General features: G+C 37.0%; 1 protein-coding gene across 2 annotated transcripts; it reads left to right on the top strand.

The window, feature by feature from the left end:
- The first annotated feature begins 73 nt into the window (after positions 1 to 73).
- ndufa10 (NADH:ubiquinone oxidoreductase subunit A10) lies at positions 74 to 10301 on the top strand. 2 transcript variants are annotated; one of them, XR_013816910.1, is made up of 11 exons: positions 74 to 244; positions 652 to 820; positions 1808 to 2023; positions 2144 to 2230; positions 2382 to 2503; positions 6448 to 6527; positions 6954 to 7008; positions 7087 to 7172; positions 7301 to 7409; positions 8688 to 8808; positions 9437 to 10301. XR_013816910.1 is itself a non-coding variant. In XM_079821961.1 (10 exons), exons 1-10 carry the CDS (start codon positions 170 to 172, stop codon positions 8754 to 8756), a joined length of 1068 nt encoding a protein of 355 aa, XP_079678087.1. In that variant the 5' UTR covers positions 74 to 169; the 3' UTR covers positions 8757 to 9275. The 2 variants fall into 2 exon arrangements, 1 of the variants encoding a protein (XP_079678087.1); XM_079821961.1 differs by lacking the exon at positions 9437 to 10301 and having other exon boundaries at positions 8688 to 9275.
- Positions 10302 to 20494: the final 10193 nt, after the last annotated feature.

The raw sequence follows: 20494 nt of genomic DNA, 5'->3' as shown, positions 1-20494 counted from the left end.
ACAACTTCTTTATCCTTTTTTTAAGTATAATTTTCATTTTGGTCAAGGCTTTTGTCACATTAAGAAACCACATGACGCACCGATGACGCAAAACTTCCGCGACGCGACGCAGAAATCCTTCGGCGACATTGAGGATCATCAGACTCGTTGGAGTTTCTGAAGTTTCGCGATGGCGTTGCGGTTATTTCGGCTGGCTGTGCCCCCGAGTGCAGCAGCTTGGAAAGCAGTATCGCCTGTGCCGACGGTAAGATTGATAAACAGCCTCTACACTCCAGACGAAAGGTTCATCTGTTCTGTCGGGCCTCATGTAGTTCAGACTGAAGGACAACAGCAGAACTACAGCTGTGGAAATCACTTCTTAGTGTCAAATGAATGCATCGATTCATATGTTTATTGAATAAATGTAACCTTTGTATGAACATGCATTCACGTTTGTTCAGACATGGCCCGTACATAACAGTTGATCTCCGTGTGCGACACCAGTTCTGTCAAATCAAACCTGTTTTGTATTTAAAAACTGTGTAAGCCCTGATTAATGGCTTGCCTCCATATAGAGATACTGCAGCCGATCATGAAAACATATGTACTTGCTGTCAGACTACATCACCTTAAATGGTAGGAAATATAACAGGATATTTTGATACCCTTAAGGCTCAAATCCACACAAGTGCTGTCAGTAACCTGCGGTATGGATGGTGGGCTTATGCTCTGGGGGAGAGGGCAACCTCCCGCTTCAAGGAAAACAGCAAGATCATTTCCATTGACGGCAACTTGGCATCTGGAAAGGGAGCACTTGCACAAAAATTGGCTGAAAGACTTGGTAAGACAATTTCTGTCTCTATCGTTTTTACACACACACACACACACACACACACACACACACACACACACACACACACACACACACACACACACACACACACACACACACACATGTTTGTTTTTGTGAAATGTGAGGACAGTCCATAGGCGTAATGGTTTTTATACCGTACAAACCGTATTTTCTATCCCCTTACACTGCCCCTGCCCCTAAACCTACCCATCACAGGAGACTGCAGTTTACTTTCTGTGAAAAAAACTTGTTCTGTATGATTTATAAGCATTTTGAAAAGTGAGGACATGGGTAACGTCCTCATATTTCACCCTCTTTTTGTAATACCTATGTCATACCCATGTCATTATACACATTTGTGTCCTGATATTTCACAAAAACATGCCACACACACACACACACACACACACACACACACACACACACACACACACACACACACACACACACACACACACGTCTGGTTCATTATCTTTGTGGGGATTTTCCATAGACATAATGGTTTTTATACCGTACATACTGTACATTCTATCCCCCTACACTGCCCATGCCCCTAAACCTACCCATCACAGGAGACACTCTGCATTTTTACATTTTCAAAAAAACATAATTTAGTAATTTTATGAATCCATTTACATTGTGGGGACCGCTGGCTGGTCCCCACAATGTAGGTGATCTCAGCTTTTACTATCCTTGTGGGGACATTTGGTCCCCACAATGTAATATAAACACACACACACACACACACACACACACACACACACACACACACACACACACACACACACACACACACACACACACACACACACACACACATACACACACACACATACATACATACATAACTGATAACCTAACTGATGCAGCAAACACCTGAACTTTACCCCACTGAAAGTCTTTGGGATGTACTGGAATATAATATTTTACTACTCCTAGAATTATTCATTCAGTATTCATTATTTCTCTCATCAGGGATGCTGTACATGCCAGAGCCTGACACACACTATGTTGACAAAATGACAAAAGAGAAAGTTCCTCTAGATCAGGCTTTTAATGGAAACTGCAGCCTGGAGAAGTTCTACTTGGAGCCCAAAGCCAGTGACGGTAACTCTTACCGCCTGCAGTCTTGGATGTACCTCATGAGGCTGCTGCAGTACTCTGATGCTATTGAACACCTGCTCTCTACAGGTAACCAAAGCTTTTGATACATGATTAAAAATGAATGGATTTTCCTATTTAAAGTTGAGTAAGTTGTGGGAAAAGTTTAGGATTTTATGTCATTCTCTCTTCTCTGTTTCCCTTTCTCAGGACAGGGAGTTGTTCTGGAACGATCTCCATTTAGTGACATGGTGTTTTTGGAGGCCATGCTCAAAGAAGGCTTCATCCGCAAGCAGTGTGAGTGATTATGTCTGAAATTCGTAAAAATGCTGTTGGTGACTAAATTCATATTGCATTTGCAACTGATAATACCTCAAAGCGTTTTTTTTTTTTTTTTTTTTTTAAATGAACATGACGCATAATGTATGTCTTGGTTGATATTCTGCAGGTGTGGATCACTATAATGAGGTTAAGAATATCAGTATCTGTGAGTTTCTGCCCCCTCATCTGGTCATCTATGTCGACTCACCTGCTGAAGAGGTCCAAAAGAATCTCAAGGCATCAGGAAAGGTGTGTGTTTGTGTGTGAGGATCAGACTATACATAGGGCCCTATGATTTCCGTGATCACCGAATCGCGGACGGAATCGCGGAATTGGCATATTAACGCGGAATCTATTGTTAACGCGGAATTTCCCGGAATTTGACATATTTGGAATGAAATGCGGTTTTGTGTGGGAGAAGAACGTATGTCTGGGGAAATGCAGACCGGGGGAAGCAAATCTGGGAAAGCACAACCCCTCCCGTCATTTCAGCTCCTCCTTCAAAACACTGAAAGTGTGGCGAAGCGGCTCCACGGCTCTGCTTTCGTCGGCGAAAAAGTTAAGAAACTCAACGATAAGCCCTCAGTACCGAGCCGAGCAGTTCCCTCAGGGAGTGCTTGCTGTATTTTGCCTTGTTTTTAATGCACTTTAATGTACTGTATGGGAAATAATGCCTTAAATGAACTTGAGAGGAAATGAGATGCGCGGGTCAGCGCGTCTTATGTTGCCTTCACGTGCTCTCGGAATTATCGTAATATACAAGTTTCCTAGGTAAACATTGCACATGAACGCCCTCACATTTTGAAACTTGAATGCAATGCGCTCGTAATCACGACTTCAGAAGTCGGAATCATCAAATTTCCGATAGCACGTGAAGGCAGCATTATCCACATCATGTTTGGCTGAGGTAGCTCTTAAAGTGACAGTAGCACTGATAATGTCTGTCATTAATGTTCAAAGAACAACGGGAACAGAAGATTGTAGCTTTAATGATGATTAATCTATATTTCACTTATTATTTATGCAGTTAAGAAAGGTGTTGATAACTTTATTCAATTTCTGTGTAGACTATGTCTGAGAGGGAAGGCCACAGGCAAATATAACATTTATTATAATAGATTTATGTAAAGATTGTTTTAAGTTCAATTAAATTAAAAGTTAAAAGTTTTTTTAAAGCCTAATAAATGTTGAAATTGGTAGCTTTCGGTTATACTGTAATGTAACGTCATCAATGTTTCATATAGACATTAATATCAGTGATACTGGCCTTCATTCATAAAAAGATGCCATTACAACACATTTAAAATATGCTGTCTTTAAATTGTTTCTAAATTAATTTGGAGAGTAACTGAAATTATTACAATATCAAAATATAAAAAACTCCAATGTTTTTAATTGCAATTAATCATGATTAATTACAGAAAAAAATGTGATTAATTCTTTTTTTTTTTAATTATCAATTCACAGCACTAATATCTAGTTGTGACTTGAAGTGCTTAGAGTGCAGTATTATGTTGCAGTATTTGTCCTGAAAAGTAAATGTGATGTTTGTTACCTCAATAAATTTAAGGTCATTCCTATTTTATGTTTTATGTTCTATTATATTAACATTAAAAACACTCTTTTTACGACTAAAATAACAGTTAAGGGTAAAAAAAACTGAATTCCCAAAAATTAAAACGAAAAAAAAAGGAATTAGCAAAAATTAAAACGGAAAAAACGGAATTTGGGAAAAAATAAAATGGAATTTGGGAAAAAATAAAACGGATTTCATAGGGCCCTATATACAGTGCCCTCCACTAATATTGGCGGCTGTGAAAATAATCTTTAATTTAATTTTTTTTTTAAATCACAAAATTCTAACCGTTCATTGAAGTAAAATTTAAAGTTGGGTGGAAAATCTCATTATGATATAAATGTTTTTTCTCTAGTTCATGTTGGCCACAATTGTTGGCACCCAGTTATTGCAACGTCCTTTTCCCAAGATAACAGTTCTGTGTCTTCTTCTATAATGCCTGATGAGTTTGGAGAACACCTGACAAGAGATCAGAGATCATACCTTCATACAGAATCTCTCTAGATCCTTCAGATTCCCAGATCCATGTTGGTTAGGGCTGGGCGATATGGCCAAAAAAATAATATCTCTGTATTTTTTGGTTGAATGGTGATACACAGTATATATCCCGGTATTTTCTACGTTTTTTGTTTTTTTTATTTGAAAAAAACAACTATTTTTTTTAAAATAATTTTATTTCACATCCTGCCCAATGATATCCTAAAAACAATATTGATATTGAAGGTTATAAACAAATTCAGTGAATGTAATGTAGGCTATGCAATATATTCTGTGCAAAAAGGGGGTTAAAAAAAAATTAATAATTTTGTTTTTAAATTCACTAAACTAAAAATGAAAATAAAAACAAAAGCATATTAGCCTATATTTGATTACTCCATCATAATGGTCACTTTCATAAAAATATTTGTAAGTTTAAATAAATTCCACATATGGCATATTTATTGTCCAACAACAAATATTTTAGAAATATGTGTACTTTAGTCACAATTATTGCGTTCCTATTCTATTCTAATGAGCGGCGCTCATTCACGTAAGCCTGAACTTTAGCGGAGATTCACATGCAGAAGGGCTCGTCCTCTCCTGACAGCAAAATGGACATATTTGCATGACTTTCTAACATTTACATATGGAGAATATACATGTGAAATGTAAGTTATGCACTGAGGAAAGCCCCACATTTCAAACGCATTAAAAGTATTTATCTGTCTGTCAGCACAAGTACCCTCAGAGCATCTGACAGGGCAAGCTGCTTTAAACTATACATGTTAACTATATCTTACCAGTTATTTTGAAGCCCTTAATATAAAACATGTCATGTTTAGGTCAAATTGTATCATGCACTTTCCCTGCATCATCTCATTCTCCGCTATTTTTCAGATGCGTTCGTATCAATCTACTGTATATCGATATAAACGGTATTGCCTCATTGCATATTGTTTCTAAAAAATATATCGATATGTTGTACAAACTCGATATACTGCCCAGCCCTAATGTTGGTGGTGCTTCTCTTTAGTTCACCCCACTCATTTTCTATAGGGTTCAGATCAGGGAACTGGGATGGTCCTGGCAGAAGCTTCATTTTGTGCTCAGTGTCACATTTTTATGTTGATTTTGATGTTTGTTTTGGATCATTGCCCTGATGGAATGTCCAACCACGGCCCATTATAAGATTTCTAGCAGAATTGGTCAATGATAGAATCCATGTCCAGGACCTCCTGCAAAAAAATAGGACCACAACATTAAAGATCCAGAGGTATATTTAACCGTGGGTATGGGGTACTGTTTATCCCTGTTTGCACCAAACTAATCTAAACCATACATTATCCATGCACCATTCACCTTCCAGTCAGATTCGTAACATCTTTAGTTGATTGGAACTTCTTAATTATTGCCCTGACAGAGGCTAGCTCAACAATGTTTTGCTGCACATCAGAACTATATTCTTTGGTTTTACTCATTGTGATGGATGATAAAGGGAATTTGGCCTTTGCGTTTCCTCATGTTTGTGCAACAGACAATTTAATTCTCCTAGTCACCCTGGTGTGCTACATTTTTTTTTAAATATGAATGGGAATAAACTTCAGAGATATTTTACTCATAAGAATTTTTAGGGGTGCTAATAATTGTGGCCAACATGCATTGGAGAAAAACATTTATTTCATAATGAGATTTCCCCCCACTTTCAATTGTTTTACTTCAATGAAAGGTTAGAATTTATTTATTTATTTTTTAATGAAAGAAAAGGATAAACCATGCAGATTTATTTTCACAGGCGCCTTTGCTCATATTTACCAAGTGTGCCAATATTAGTGGAGGAGGGCTCTGTATGTTGGTCCAAATAAATAATTCATATTTTGATTATAATGTACAAAAGTTACACTGACATAATAATTGATTGCAAAATGATTAAATTATGGCTGGGTTTAATGTATAGTTTTGTTTTAATTTGGCATAATTATAGTAATATTTAAAAATTAAATTGTTAATGCATGACTTTTATACATTGTATATCAGAAATAATATTTCAGGAGATTTTGATGAATTCAGGAAGTGCTGATTATACAATATTGACTAAGTGGCCAACATCACATCAGGGGTTTTTATTGCCTTTATACAGTCATACCTCCAGAATGTTCCTTTAAGCTACCTGAAAAGCATTGAGACAGCGTACAAGAAGACCTTTCTTCCTAAAATCAGGTCAGTACCTAATATTCATTATATTTATCCATGTGTATATAAATGTTATGATTAATATAATTACTGTAATTATGTGTTATTATATAAAACTAATGTAATTATATGAAAATTGAGGATTATTAATTCAATAATATTATATAAATAAAATGTATACATTGTGTAAGTTTAAAGCAGCTGCATATTCTGGTAATGTAAATGTATATCAAATTCAGGCCTTGTTTCACAGACAGGTCTTAGATTAAACCAGGATTAGGCCTTAGTTCAATTAGGGCATTTAAGTAGCTTTTATAATAATGCCTTAGAAAGATTTGTCGTTGCAAGTTTTCAGTTAAAACCGCTCAAACATGCATTTTAGTCTGGGACTAGGCTTAAACCGAGGGATAACGTTTTCAGTTTTAGTTTTGAAAAACTGTATCTCATTTTCAGTGAAGAGACAGAGGTTCTCGCCTATGATGCAACCCAAGCCCAGGACATTGAGAGGGTAAGGACTGAACCTGTATATGGAGCACATTTAGGCAGGCAAATGTCACTGCTCTCTGACTCTATTTTGCCTTTGCAGGTCGCAGAGGATATTGAATACCTCAAGTTTGAGAAGGGCCCTTGGCTGGAGCAAGATGATGTCACTTTCCACCATATGCGAATGCTGTAAGTCCTTGATTTATTTACATTTCTTCCATAGACACTTCATAGTACTGGCTCTAATTATTATCTTTCCAGGTTGGCCGTTTCCTTGAACACAATAAATAAATTTACCCTTTTACCTTATTCACTAGGGTGGAAGACAAGCATAAGGTAGCCACCATGACCTGCATCCCCAGATATCTCCCAGAAGTCACAGTCGGTGCTCATGAGTTTGATGCTGCTTACTACGCTTTCAAATCGGTATGTGCTCTCCACTGAAACTGTAACACCAAATGTAAAAGGCTGATCATAAGCCGCATGTAGTGGGTTGTATGTTCTTATAGTTCACAATAATGAACATTCTGTCGTCAATTACTCGCCCTCAAGTTGTCCCAAACCTGTATGAATTTAATTCTTCCGCTGAACACAAAAAATAATTTTGAAGAACGGTTGATGGGCCCCATTGACGTGCATAGTATTTTTTTTCCTCCATACAATGGAAGTCAGTGGGGGCCCATCAACTGTTTGGTTAGCCATATTCTTCTAAATATGTTGATGTATTTAGCAGAAGAAAGAAATTCATACAAGCTTAGAACAATTCGAGGGTAAGTGAGTGATGATAGAATTTTCATTTTTGGGTGAACTGTCCCGTTAAGACTTAATTGTGGCCATGTGCAGCTATGTATATCTTGCTTAATCTTATTAGCAATTCCAAAAATTCCACCGCTAAGTGGTGACAATTACGACACACATGGGCCAGCTAACCAATCACAGCACATTTCGTATTTCGAAACTAAACTGCACGTTCGTGCCAGACTGCTTAGAGAGGTACTGTCATAATGTAACGTATGTGAAAAATAATGTGTTTTTGAACAACCAAGCATGAAAGCATATTTTAGTACACCCCAGAAACTAAATCAAGACTTTGTAAAAGGGAGTAATATGAGTAATATTTTAATCCTTTAAAGAGTATGGAAGCAGTGATGCTTTAGGTGCCTCATTGATGATCGTTAATGATACTTAAATAATATTTCTGTCAGATACATTTGTGTATTACTAATTGTGTATATCCAGGAGCCTAAACAGTGTCCCTTCAAATGCCTACAAAATGATTGGGTGTTTTCACAGAGCAGAAGTGTCACCTGGGGACATTCAGTGATGTCAGTGGCGTTACAAAATCAGTAGATGGATAGACTTCTGGAGTGGGTGACAGAAGCACTTTGTATAGCCATTAGTGATTCCTGGCAAATGTTGCAATATTATATTGATCTCGGGGAGCGCTGTGTTCAGCCATCAGATTTTTCATCTTTTCATCTGCTCATCTGATCGCCACCTTGTCAGTGTACGTGATAAAACATATGGAGCTTTAACTCTGCCCAGAGAACATGTGGAAGTGGACCTCATGAATATAGATTAAATGTCTAGTCTTTTACTTTATATTATTCTCAGTGTATTTCTTTAAAGGTCACAGTAAAATGTTGCTTTTGCACACCAGGGCTTTAAAGAAATCTAACATGTGATATGAAAATCTCTCCTTAGCTCCCAGGAAAGAAGTACGCTGAAGGTTATAATGAAGACGTCGGTGACAAAGGCATCTGGCTGAAGTGAGAAACGCCGGTGTCGCTGGAGGGAAGGACATCTGAAAGACCGATTCCTTGTGGTATTTCAACCATTTGTCTATGTCCCATGGAGAAAGATATATTCTGCTCTTCTGCAGCTGAAGATATCATTGTACATTGCTATTAAAACATTTATTGTATATGTTAAAAAAACTGTTTCCTTTCATTGCGAGTCAGTGTTGTTCTTGGGTGGATCTTGAGTTGAACTTGAGTTCTGACTCCAAGGTCATGGTACTATGAGGCGCTTGGGGATGACTTTGCGCCCACTTATACATAACAGCCCACTCTATAGGTTTGTTTTTGCTTTAAGAACAAAATTGGCTGTACTAACTTCGGGGCACAGGATAGGAAAAACTGAATGTGCTTAGGACACTGGTGGCCAGCTTCCTTTGGCAGTGTCAGGTCATGTGGCTTTAGAGGCCTCTAAAACAGCCTTGACTGGCTATTCAAACTAGATATGAGTCCAAAGTAAAGTATTGTAAAAAGTCACTTATTGTGTATTTATTTGAATTAATATAGTAAAAATGAAAATTATGCAAAGAATGCAACATTTAACTGAGGTGGTATGCAAGGACAAATCAATCTGCCGGCCGATATTTTATTTAGTTTCATTGCGGTGAGACGGTGACTAAACACCCCAATTAAAATACTTTTGTTTTTTTTAAATAGCACAGTGAAAACTGGCCGCAGCTCATTAGACACCTGAAACCAGTCGTTTCTCGTCACTCAGATGAGATGAGAGGAGATATGTCTGCGGCGGGATTGCGCTGCTGCTGCCGGTAAGAGAACGGCCGTGGATCCAGGAATAGCTCCGCTGCGCGCCGCTGCTCATTTGTTCCTGCGCGCCTCTCACATTACCATCGTTTCTCATATTCTGGCCTTTATGGGGGATTATTCACCAAAATCTCCAATGACGCTGAAATAAAAGTGACTGTTTGGACAACGCCGGCCTTCAGATTCCCTTAGCTTTCATCAATATTTACACACCACTTGAGTTCCTCTATAAAAGGGAATGGGATTCCATAAATGTAGATTCAGATTAATACTTTGGGATAATCTGTTTTCCTATAAAGCTGAATATATTTGTGTGGAGAAAAGGAAGAAAAATACCTAAAAGTTCCAAAATTAGTCCTAAAGGAGATCCAACTTGACTGTAAGTACAAGCTTATTTCATTTTAAAAGGACTGCGAATATAACTGAGGTGTGGTTGTGTTCGCCGACCTGATTTCTCACTTGTTTGTTGTTAATCATGTCAGTTTTAAATGTGTCATTAAAGTAGTTTTGGATGGAAACCACCAGAGGGCGCTTAACACAGTTTGACAATATCTACAGTGCCACAAGATAATTTATTATCCTGCTTTTGTGTTTGCCGTAATCCCTATGAAAGGGATAGTTCAACCAAAAATGAGGATTCCGTCATCATTTATTAACCCCCCTCATGTCGTGCCAAACGTATATGATTTTCTTACTTTAGCCTACTAGAACTTTTATTGCATATTTTTTTCCATATAATAAAGTGAATGGTTACTGAGGCTGTCAGGCCCAATTCTTCCTAACATCTGTTGCATTTAACAGAAGAATATGAAGAAATCATAAGGGTTTGAACATGATGCTAAAATGTGAATTATTGGATGGATGTTCCTTGAAGTTCTACTTTTCTTGCTTTCCTCAGAGGAGGGCACTGTTGTACTTCCATCCTAAAGAAACCACTCTTCAAGTCTCTTATGGATGCATGTCTCACAGAGCAGAACACTTTCCCTTTCTTCTTATGTTGTTTCTTGTGTATTTGTATTTATGAGGCTTTTATTTTGACTGCACTCTTTTAAATACATACCTATTTCATACACATAGATCCTCCCATAGCTGTTATTATTATATGTGCTCTTGTAGTAGATGCTGCGGTGCAGGTCTAGTAATGACTTGGCATGGCAAATGGAATCTGAATTTAAATTTAAAGTGGTTAGAAAAGTGCACATCTGTAAAGTACTGCATTTGAATTAAACCACGTTAATGCATTTTCAAATAGGGCTTAAAGTGGCTGAATTAAAGCGGTTAATTCTAGTGAAGTTGCTGGATCTCTGTATTTGGGGCTGCTGTGAATGAAGGACTGTCATTGCTATTTGTCGGTTATTGGTTGTGTTATCAGGCAGCTTGGAGGGGTGGTCTGCTAAATGAGGAGGATGGAAAGATAAACAAAGCTATTGTAGCAGTGCTGACAGACAATAGACACACAGCAATGTCCTGAAGCAACGTGAATGGATATAAAATTAACTTTGAATAACCTCAATGACAAGGCAAAATAAACTCAACCTGGTAGATAACAGTGGCGGCTTTGACTTCTGATTATATGCTACATTAGGTTTCTTAAAAAACAGCGTATGACGTACACTACCATTCAAGGGTCTGGGGTCACAAGGTTTTTTTTTTTAAAGAAATGAATAGTTGTATTCAAGAAGCATGCATTAATCTAAAGTGACAGTAAATACAGTAAATGTGACTCAGAAGATTGGAGTAATGATGCTGAAAATGTAGCTTTGCCATCACAGGAATAAATTACATTTTCGAAAACCTAACTTTGTAATACCATTTCAAAATATTACTGTTTTTACTTGATCAACTAAATGCAGCCATTTTGAGCATAAGAAGCTTCTTTTTACTGACCCCAAACTTTTGAACAGTGAATGTACAACCGATTAAATCTCACTGGCATTAGAATACATGTCTTGCTAAATCAATACATGTGCAGGGTATTCAAAATATCTGAAATTATTTAACCTTGACATTGACTATAATCTAGTCTGATAAAACATGACACAAGCGATATATGTTTTAAAATACTCTGTTATAATTTAAGAAAGAGCCCAAGGTCACGTTTAGTGACAGCAGTTCTGTATCCTTCTCCAAATATCTCAATGTAATTACTTTTTTAGATAGTGAATTTGCTGGAAGATATGATAATAGCCCATCTCTGGCTGAGATCTGCCACACCTGAAAGTTCAAGACCTTTTGCGTCCCTCTAAAGAGAAGCTTTCACACTGCTTGAAAACCTGGGGCCACAATTTCACAGTCGGACCATCACGAGTGCGTCTCCTTTTGACAACTCTCAGCTTTTCCTCATGTGACTTTAATCAGATTTCACACCTCGTTTTAAATGAATCATTAATGTACGTGCGAGGAGAGAACATGATTTGCTGGCTTTGATCACTTGTGTACTCTTGTCAAAGTGATCGTGGGTTATTTTTGAATTCTTGACACTTGATGCATTTTAAGAAAGCAAGTTTATTTTTAAAAATGCGTATATATACCAAACAGGAGAAGAATTCGTTGAGAAACAACATTCTGCCACAGTATTTATTCACATAAAGTGAACATTTATAGAAAATTACGCAAGCAGCTCTGTTGCTAAACTTAATTGACCCCTTGTCAAATTTGTATGTCCCCCACAAAGATAGTAAAAGCACAAATCATCTACAGGACATTCTGTGAGCATAAACTTAGTCCAGTATGTAATAACAATAGACCCCATAATGGTAAATACATTTGTGTGTTAGTTAAGTTAGCTAACAAATAGTAAGCCCTCTAAAACACATATATCTGAGTGAAAATGATGTGTTTGAGAAAGTTTTTGTAAAAACATGACTACATACAAACTAGCCTCTCAGTAATTGCTTTAATTGTCAGTTTACTATTATAGATTATGCTATCACCTTTGAGAACGGTGTCAGATAACTCTCTTTGATGTCTCTCGGCGCCCATATTTCTTATTTTAGGAGTCAGACTTGATGTCTACAATGTTACATAGGTGCTAAGCTGCCATGATGAAGACAGCTTTCATTTTCAGGTATTCTTATGTCATCATTTATCAGATAAAGCATGTGTCAAAAACTCTTCACGTCGAGGCGCTTTCATGTCAAATCTTCAGTTCAGGGCATCATGCTTGGCTGAGATTTTCGTCAGACCTTGAAGTCACTGATATTAAAAACAAGTGCGCATATTTTAGCTCCTAATAACAAAGTCTTTCACATACATTTTAATCGTCTGGGCTTTAAATAGATGTTTTAATCATATTTCCATATGTTAAACACACTCAATGGGAAAAAAGGGGAAGTTTATTGAGGGAATCTCTGGAAATCCAGTTAATTTGCTCCCTGGATAGAATTAAGCCCGGAGCCATCATAAATTACCATTTCATTAAGATTCAGAAGCCAAACAGATTTAAATATTCATGGATTCCCTCCTTTCTCTGATTAGATTTTAATTACACGATATTGTCTTAAACAAATGAGGGACGTTCGCAAAAAGGAGCTATTTGTTTTGAGGGATAATGAACACCTGAAAGGTAGAGCTGCTTCAAAGAGCAGAAGCATTTACCCGCCAAGACATAAAGGGCCCCTCCGAGCCCTGTGTTTTGTCTTGTTTCTGTCAAAGAAAAAAAGACAGAAGGAAATAAAAAAAAATCCCCTACACCCCAAGCACTCTGCGTCACACCTGGTCAGAACCTTCCCAGTCTGTTCTTCAATCCATCCATTCATTTCTTCCTTTCCTCCCTGCCTTTGTTGAAAATTTAATGACCTCTAGCAATTATTCAGACTGGTGCGATACAGGACTCGTGTACATGATGCTTTATTTTATGATGCAAGTTACACCCATCAGCTTTTCGGCTCTTATCCCCAATGAGTATTCAGATATTCATGTAAATTTTTCCATTTTAAATTCAAGGCAAGAGAAACACGATGCACCTGTCGTGACCAAGGTCGATGTAGAGGTTGCTGTAGACACAGTGTTTGCAACACCGTTAAGGGCATTTACTTTCTGAAACCAGAACAGCATTCTTGGTTCCTTGTTTTTTTTTTAATATAAATTCTTTTATTATTTTTACTCCCCCATGCACTGTCGCTTATTAAATATTTGCAAAGCTCTACACGACCATTCATTCGTTTAATAAAGCGCCTTTTTCTGGTGTTATTTCAGCTTGTTTTTCAGCCATGATGCTGTGATGTTAAACCAAAAGCAAAGTAATGAATGCTTATCAACTTTTGCTGATTACTTTGGTTTGAAGCCAGGCTTCACAAAAGCAATATCCAGAGGTTACAAATAATTGCTGTAATACAGCAGTTCCATCTTACAGTACCACGAATACCTCTCTTCACAACAGAGATGTCAGCTCCTCACTGTAATGGCCTCATTAAATTCACTTGCAGGTGAGCAAAGTGTACAATGCTGTGAAGGCAAATCAAAGCCACAGCGTGTTCGCCACAAAAGTGCTGTCCGAAAATGTGAAGGAGCACTTAAACGAGCACGTAGCTTGTTTAGCCCAATATTTATGAAGTATTCACACAGAGCTGAATGTCCAGGGCGGCCGCATCCACCCATTACAAATACAGCACCACTTTCCCAATAAACAAACAAATCGACTGCTCTTTTCCATAAGGCAGCTGTCTTGCCCAGCTAGCACTCTTGGTTTCAAGGAATAATAGGCTTTGATGAGCGGAGATAAATCAGCTCATTTAGGTAATTGTGCCTTATGGGGATTTGCAGCCTCTGTGTAATGGCCATCTTAAACACACCGCATAAGATGACCATGGCTGACTCATCAGGTTTGAGCCGACTGCACACATTTTCTTTCTCAGAAAATATCCTCTGCTTGAAACTATATAATGGTTTTACTGCACATAGTGTGCTCGGCGAGACTTAAACCTCTGATTCATGCCGAGCGAGTCAGAAGGTGGACACTTTGAGTTATATGTTGAGAGGCAGTAATGGACTTTAAAAACTTCAAAGACTTATTTTGAATGAATTGTTAATAGCTTGCATGTGTCGTCTGTGCTGTTTTAGTGCTTGGTTCACTAAAATAATTATGCAAGTGAGGTTACAATGCAAACACGAGCAAAATATTTGCCGAACACAATTTGCAGAGCTCAATGATCTGGGTTTTAAGTTATGGAGAATGCAGCAGAGAACTGCTATCTGGTACACCTAACAGTGACTTTATAGCATCGCTTATGCACAATTGCACACGTTTTGGACTGAGAAAATAGTGTCTAACCTATAATGAGACAGATTTACATAAAGGAGGCATATTTGTAAAGAAAAAGATGACTTAATTGACTTAATTTTAATACAGCACAATTTTGCACGTGGTTAAGATGATTTGCTGCTGGATTTTTTTTTGCGCTGAAATGGTGTTTAGTAAATTTGAACCTATACGTCTACATTATGAATATATTTATTGTTAGTCTGATGCATAGATGAAGAATTGAGAATTGTGTTAACGAATGTCAAATGGCTGAATTGAATAGTAATGTTTATGGTATCTTATGAATTCATTACACTGAACTCACACTTTTAAAAACAAGATAAATGGCCATATTTTTGCCTGAAAAGGATAGTTCACCCAAAAATGAAAATCCTGTCATATTTTACTCACACTCATGTTGTTCCAAACCTGTATGACGTTTTTCTTCTGCAGAACACACACACACACACACAAAAAGAAATTTTGAAAAATGGTGGTAACCAAACTGTATTGGTTACTGAATTTCATTGTATGGACAAAAACATTTCTGTGTACCGACATTTCTCAAAATATATTATTTAGTGTTCCATAAAAGAATGAAAGTCATACAGATTTGTTTTAAATGTAGCTTTAATGCTTAGATTTCTGTCCAAGAGTTCTTAGTGTAAAGGAACTTAGCACCATTCTTCAAGAAGTGAGGTCTACAGTTTTTCTAGGTGAAAATCTACTTTAGAACGTCCATTAGAGCTTCAGAACTGGTCATTTTGGGAGGTCAGGAAAAGTTATTTTCTCAACTTGGTGCTCATGAAACAAAATTCTAAAATCTTAAATGCATTTAGCAGTTTTTATGGGGGCACCATCTTCCTGGCATATTGGAATATCATGAGGTAACCATGTTAGGAACATATCATACCTGATCCTATAAAAACCTCATACTTGGCTGAGCAAACATCAGATTTAATGACTTTTCCAAGTCGACTGCTCACACCAGTACAGATCCCTCATTACATTTAACAGCTAACATCTTTCGTCCAGATGTAAACCTGTCTGGGAGTCTTGGTTACAAATGGTTTCCTTTTTCATATTGTGTTTATGTTATTTCATACATCCTCTGTACTGTCTAATGATCTGTGGTGAGCAGTTTGTTTCCTCTAGAGTGTTAACACTGTTCAAGAATGCTGACTCGATATGGAAATTTCATCAGCCGTTTACAAAGTGTCCTTTAAGGACCATTGGCCATTTTTAAGTATTTTCTGTCTCAATATGAAAAGATAATGAAACACTGCCTGACAAGCACTGTCACTGGCATCATTTTCAGTGTAAAAAATATCTGCACACTAAAGATGTGAATTCGTTTGCAGCAGATTGTTTAAACTAACAGGGATTATTTGTAATTATTTGAAGATTTTATTATGTGGATGTATAGTATTGTCAGCGTCAAATATGAATTTCTGTCCAGGAAACTGAACAGACAATAAAGTTTAACTAGTTAAACTAAATAAGTAACTAAACTAAATAAGTGATATTTACTGTACCTTGATTTGTAGTTCATCTCATATCTCAGATTTCAAGCATGTTCACTGACACTGTTGTCATCTTGCTAAAATATAAAAGTATATATAAAAACAATGAAAAAAGATAACTGACATTTTTATTATTTTTTGATCATTTTATAATAACTTTTTATGGTTTAAATTTGATAATCTAACAGGAAGACAGCACTAACTTGTATAGTTAAACTTCAATAGAGACTAAATTGTTTGTTGTGGTCGAAATGGCACACACTCGCACACACATGCACACACATGCACACAAAGATAACAAGACTAATGACAAAAAAAAATCCATGACACAAAAATAAGGCACCATCAACAAAATACACACATTTTTTTGAGTGAAATTAATTTCAAAGTGAAAGCCCAGTTGTGACATCTCATTTGTCCTTCGACCATCCTGATTTAAAAAGCAGAACCAAAAAATAATAATTCCAAAAATTCAGTCCAAAAAGCCGCTCTCCACACCTGAGTGAGTAAAGTTCTCTGACAGAGGAGGAATCAAAGCACCTTGGCTGTGAATTTCAGCGAGTTCAGTAAACTGAGCCAGGCCACGCTCTCCTGTGGAGCTGCAGAGGGCATCAAGGTTGCTCAGAATCACAGTCATTTTCAAGATGAACAACCTTGTCCTCATGGTCTAAATATATCTGCTGGATTTCCAGTTGTTCAGACCAGCTCCCTCAAGCCACCCCACTAAGGACAGATGTCAGCCTTCTGTGACCCTGTTAGTGACACACAGCTGGATGGGGCGAGCAGATCTGGAACAGTCTCTGCAGTGCAGTGGCTGAAGATGGTATGTTGTTTTGAGCGTTATGTCAGAGTGTGATCCCAGCGCACCGATGGCTGAATTCAGAATGAGGAGGGGAAAGTAGGTTAATGGAAATCATAGTGTGCAGTACCTCTCACTTTCTCTTCCTCTCTCTCTCATACAGGTTTGTAAAAACATACAGCGTGGCTCATTATGGCTAGATTTAGTCTTACAAATCTGTGTCATTTTAAATGGAAAGGAAACACTCTGCAAAACACAAAGCCGTGAGGTTTAAATCAGAGGTGAGGCTGTCTGAAGCCAAAGGAAACTGTCTTGCTGCTTTAATGCCCAGTCAGTGACTTCACAGGCAGCGTGTATAGCAGACAGACTTCCAAGGCACCATAATGTCATGTCTAATGATCAAGAACAAATTCAAGTGAGCTTATAGGAGCCTCATAGCCACACCTATCTATTATTTAATCGCAATGGACCAATGGTAGTTTGAAGGTGTTTACCAGCCGGATTTTCCGAAAATCTCGCTTTGGCAAGTTGTTTTGAACTCCATAAACAAACTCCAAAAGAAATTTGTTTTGGCCTGGTTTTGTTTGAAATTATGCCACACAATGTTCTTTGACTTCACTTGAAGTATATCGGGGCCTTGAGCGAAGAACGAAAAAGAACTTTGCAGTGAGTATATCGAGGCCTTTAGAGATAACCAAGAGAATATTAACTGACTACAATGCTTGTTTGTCATTAGTATTAGATTTGTAACCTTAAATTAATATCAATGTTGAAAACAGTTGTGCTGCTTAATGTTTTTGTAGAAACAGTGCTAATTTTTTTAGTTTTTAGGATTCTTTGATGAGTAGAAAGTTTTAAAGAACAGAATTTATTTAAAATGGAAATGCCTGTTTGTCGAATACAATTATTATTAATATTTTTTTAAATTCTTAGTGACCCCAAACTTATGATCGGTACAGTATTGTGCCCTTGTGGTAAACAAGCAAAAACTTTACAAACTTTTGAAAAAGATGAATTGGTAAAGCAGTGCTAAAAGCCTCTCAAGCTGTAGCTTTGATATATTCAACAAACATGAATTAAAGCCTGTCAAGCTTTAAACTCAGTTGGGGACTTGAGACTTTATTCCCCTCCAGTGCTATTTTTGTAAAATCAAAATATGTTACAAAAGCTATTTATTTGGCAAGAGCTACTGTATTTCATGTGAAGAGAGATTCTGAATACTCAATCATGTGAAATGTCACAGAGGAGTGTTCTGCTTGAAAAGTGGAAAACTGATGTGCTGATGGCTTCTTTGTGTTCACTTGACATAGTTTCAGTTTTCTGTTCAATTTCGTATTATTTCATGTCACAACTGAAAAAGCTGTATTATTGACATACTGCTCATTGCAATAGATCATTTCTGTATAAAACATACTATTCAAATGTTTCAATGTGACATATTGAAAAAGAAATGCACCCTTAAAGTCATCAAATTGACAATTCTTATTTGATACTGCAGTTTTTATTATAAATGATTTATCGGTACACATCATGTTATTTTTTTATTTTTTTTTATTTTAACCCTTAAATGCATGTCTTTAGTGATCCGGATCTATATCTAACATAGATGGATCTCTACCTGTTGCGATAATGTAAAACTCATTAGATATTAGAGAAACAATCACAGAAGTATAAAATAAAGCATATTTTTGTAACCTTTTGGAGCTTGGAAGGGTTCAGTTTGAGCAGATGTTTTATACCATCATCACTGTCCTCGTCAGAGCTCATTTCCCAGGACAGTCAGCATCTGGCTCATATTCACCATCTCAAACATATTCTCAAAACTATAATTTTTACCATCTTCAAAACCAATATTTTGATATCTGACAGCTTCTTCACCAGATCCACAATCAACTGACAGGGACACTAATATGATTGAGTTCATTATTTGCTCTGCAGTAAATCGCTGAGCCATTAAAATTTTTGCAGATTATACTTATTATTCTTTCATTTCTGTCTGCAGTAAGTATGAGTGAAACGTCACTACATTATTGTGTATCAGACATTGCCTTGTGGAATGAAGGTGAATTGCACTTATTCCGTCATTAAAGATTCAATTATTGTTGTGCAGAAAAAAAAATATACGTACACTCTTACACACCTCGGGTCGTTAGCGATTTTTACAAAAAATGTAAAAAAACAAAAAATGTATGGAAAAACAGCCATTCTTTTTTATATATTTTTTCTTGTTATACTGTTTATTATGAATTGATTGAGGAATACTAAGAAGGTTGATATCTAACTTTAAAAAATTAATGAGGAGGACTGTAGTGAATGACGTCCCGGATCGCTAAAGACCCACGGTATGTATTTAAGGGTTAAAATTCATGTGCCCTTGTAATCTTTAATCAAAATAACTTCCCATCCCTCTTGCAGCGACATCTTTTCTCATCTCGGATGACATGTTTACTGGTGCAAGGGCGGGATAACCTGTCACTCACATGACATCATAGCAATAGCAAACCACAATGATCCAACAATCCAATCGATTCCCGATCAAGCCGCGTCCTACGTGTTTTCTTGTTCAAAAAGCTGTTTCACTCGGATATATACCTCACAATAGGTAAGAAAAGTCTATTGCAACTTCCATTTCCAACTTTCATGCCGACTTTAAAATACGCTGCACTAACCTTACAGTTCACTTAAAAATGACAGCCAGGTGTTTTTAAAGCAAATGGAGTGTCAGGTTTGCTGTTTCACCTCTGGCTTTCTTTTGTGCTGTGAAATAGACAATAAAAGTAACTTAAGGTTCTTCCAACCTCCTGTGGAAGATGTTGAAAGGCCTGCAAATGATGTGAACAATATTCTTCAGTTTCAGTCGATCATTCGTCAAAAAAATAAAGGATTTGTTTTTTAGTTTAAACTGACTTGGTGGAATAGCGCCTGGCTAGATTATGAATAAAGGAATAGCCTATTTTGTCCTTTTTATTTCTTCATTTTTGTCTTCACAGTTAACTTTTGCAAAACTCCGGGAACATGTTTGAAATTTAAAGTATAATTTAGGTTTTCACAAGCAGTTAAGAAATGTTGAAGTGATGTGACTGTAGGAAACAAATGTTTATGTTGAAGCATTGTGGGAGGTGATAATTGTGTCCTCATGCATATCTCACTTCTGTTTATGGATGGTTAATCATAGAGGTGTCAGTGTTGATTATCAAAATTGAAGTAATGACAAGCAGTCTTGCTATTACACACAATTGTCCTTTCAGTTGTTAACTTCACTGTCAAAAAAAAAAAAAAAAAAACACGCAGCAGAAACCTTTAGTGTGAGGTGTCATTAATCAAGAGCGCTGGACGGAGGAAGAGGGGGGTGAGAAGGTGAGATGAGATTTGGTGCTCAGGGCTTATTT

The sequence above is a fragment of the Gobio gobio genome, assembly GCF_949357685.1.
Source record: "Gobio gobio genome assembly, chromosome: 7".
NCBI lineage: Eukaryota > Metazoa > Chordata > Actinopteri > Cypriniformes > Gobionidae > Gobio > Gobio gobio.
The sequence above is the reverse complement of the archived record's forward strand: the minus strand, read 5'-3'. Positions and strand labels throughout refer to the sequence as shown.

Coding starts and splice junctions, on each gene's coding strand:
- ndufa10 (XM_079821961.1), top strand. CDS start 170: ATGGCGTTGCGGTTATTTCGGCTGGCTGTGCCCCCGAGTGCAGCAGCT. Junction 2,231..2,381: donor AGGCTTCATCCGCAAGCAGT/GTGAGTGATTAT, acceptor GATATTCTGCAG/GTGTGGATCACTATAATGAG. Junction 2,504..6,447: donor ATCTCAAGGCATCAGGAAAG/GTGTGTGTTTGT, acceptor GCCTTTATACAG/TCATACCTCCAGAATGTTCC.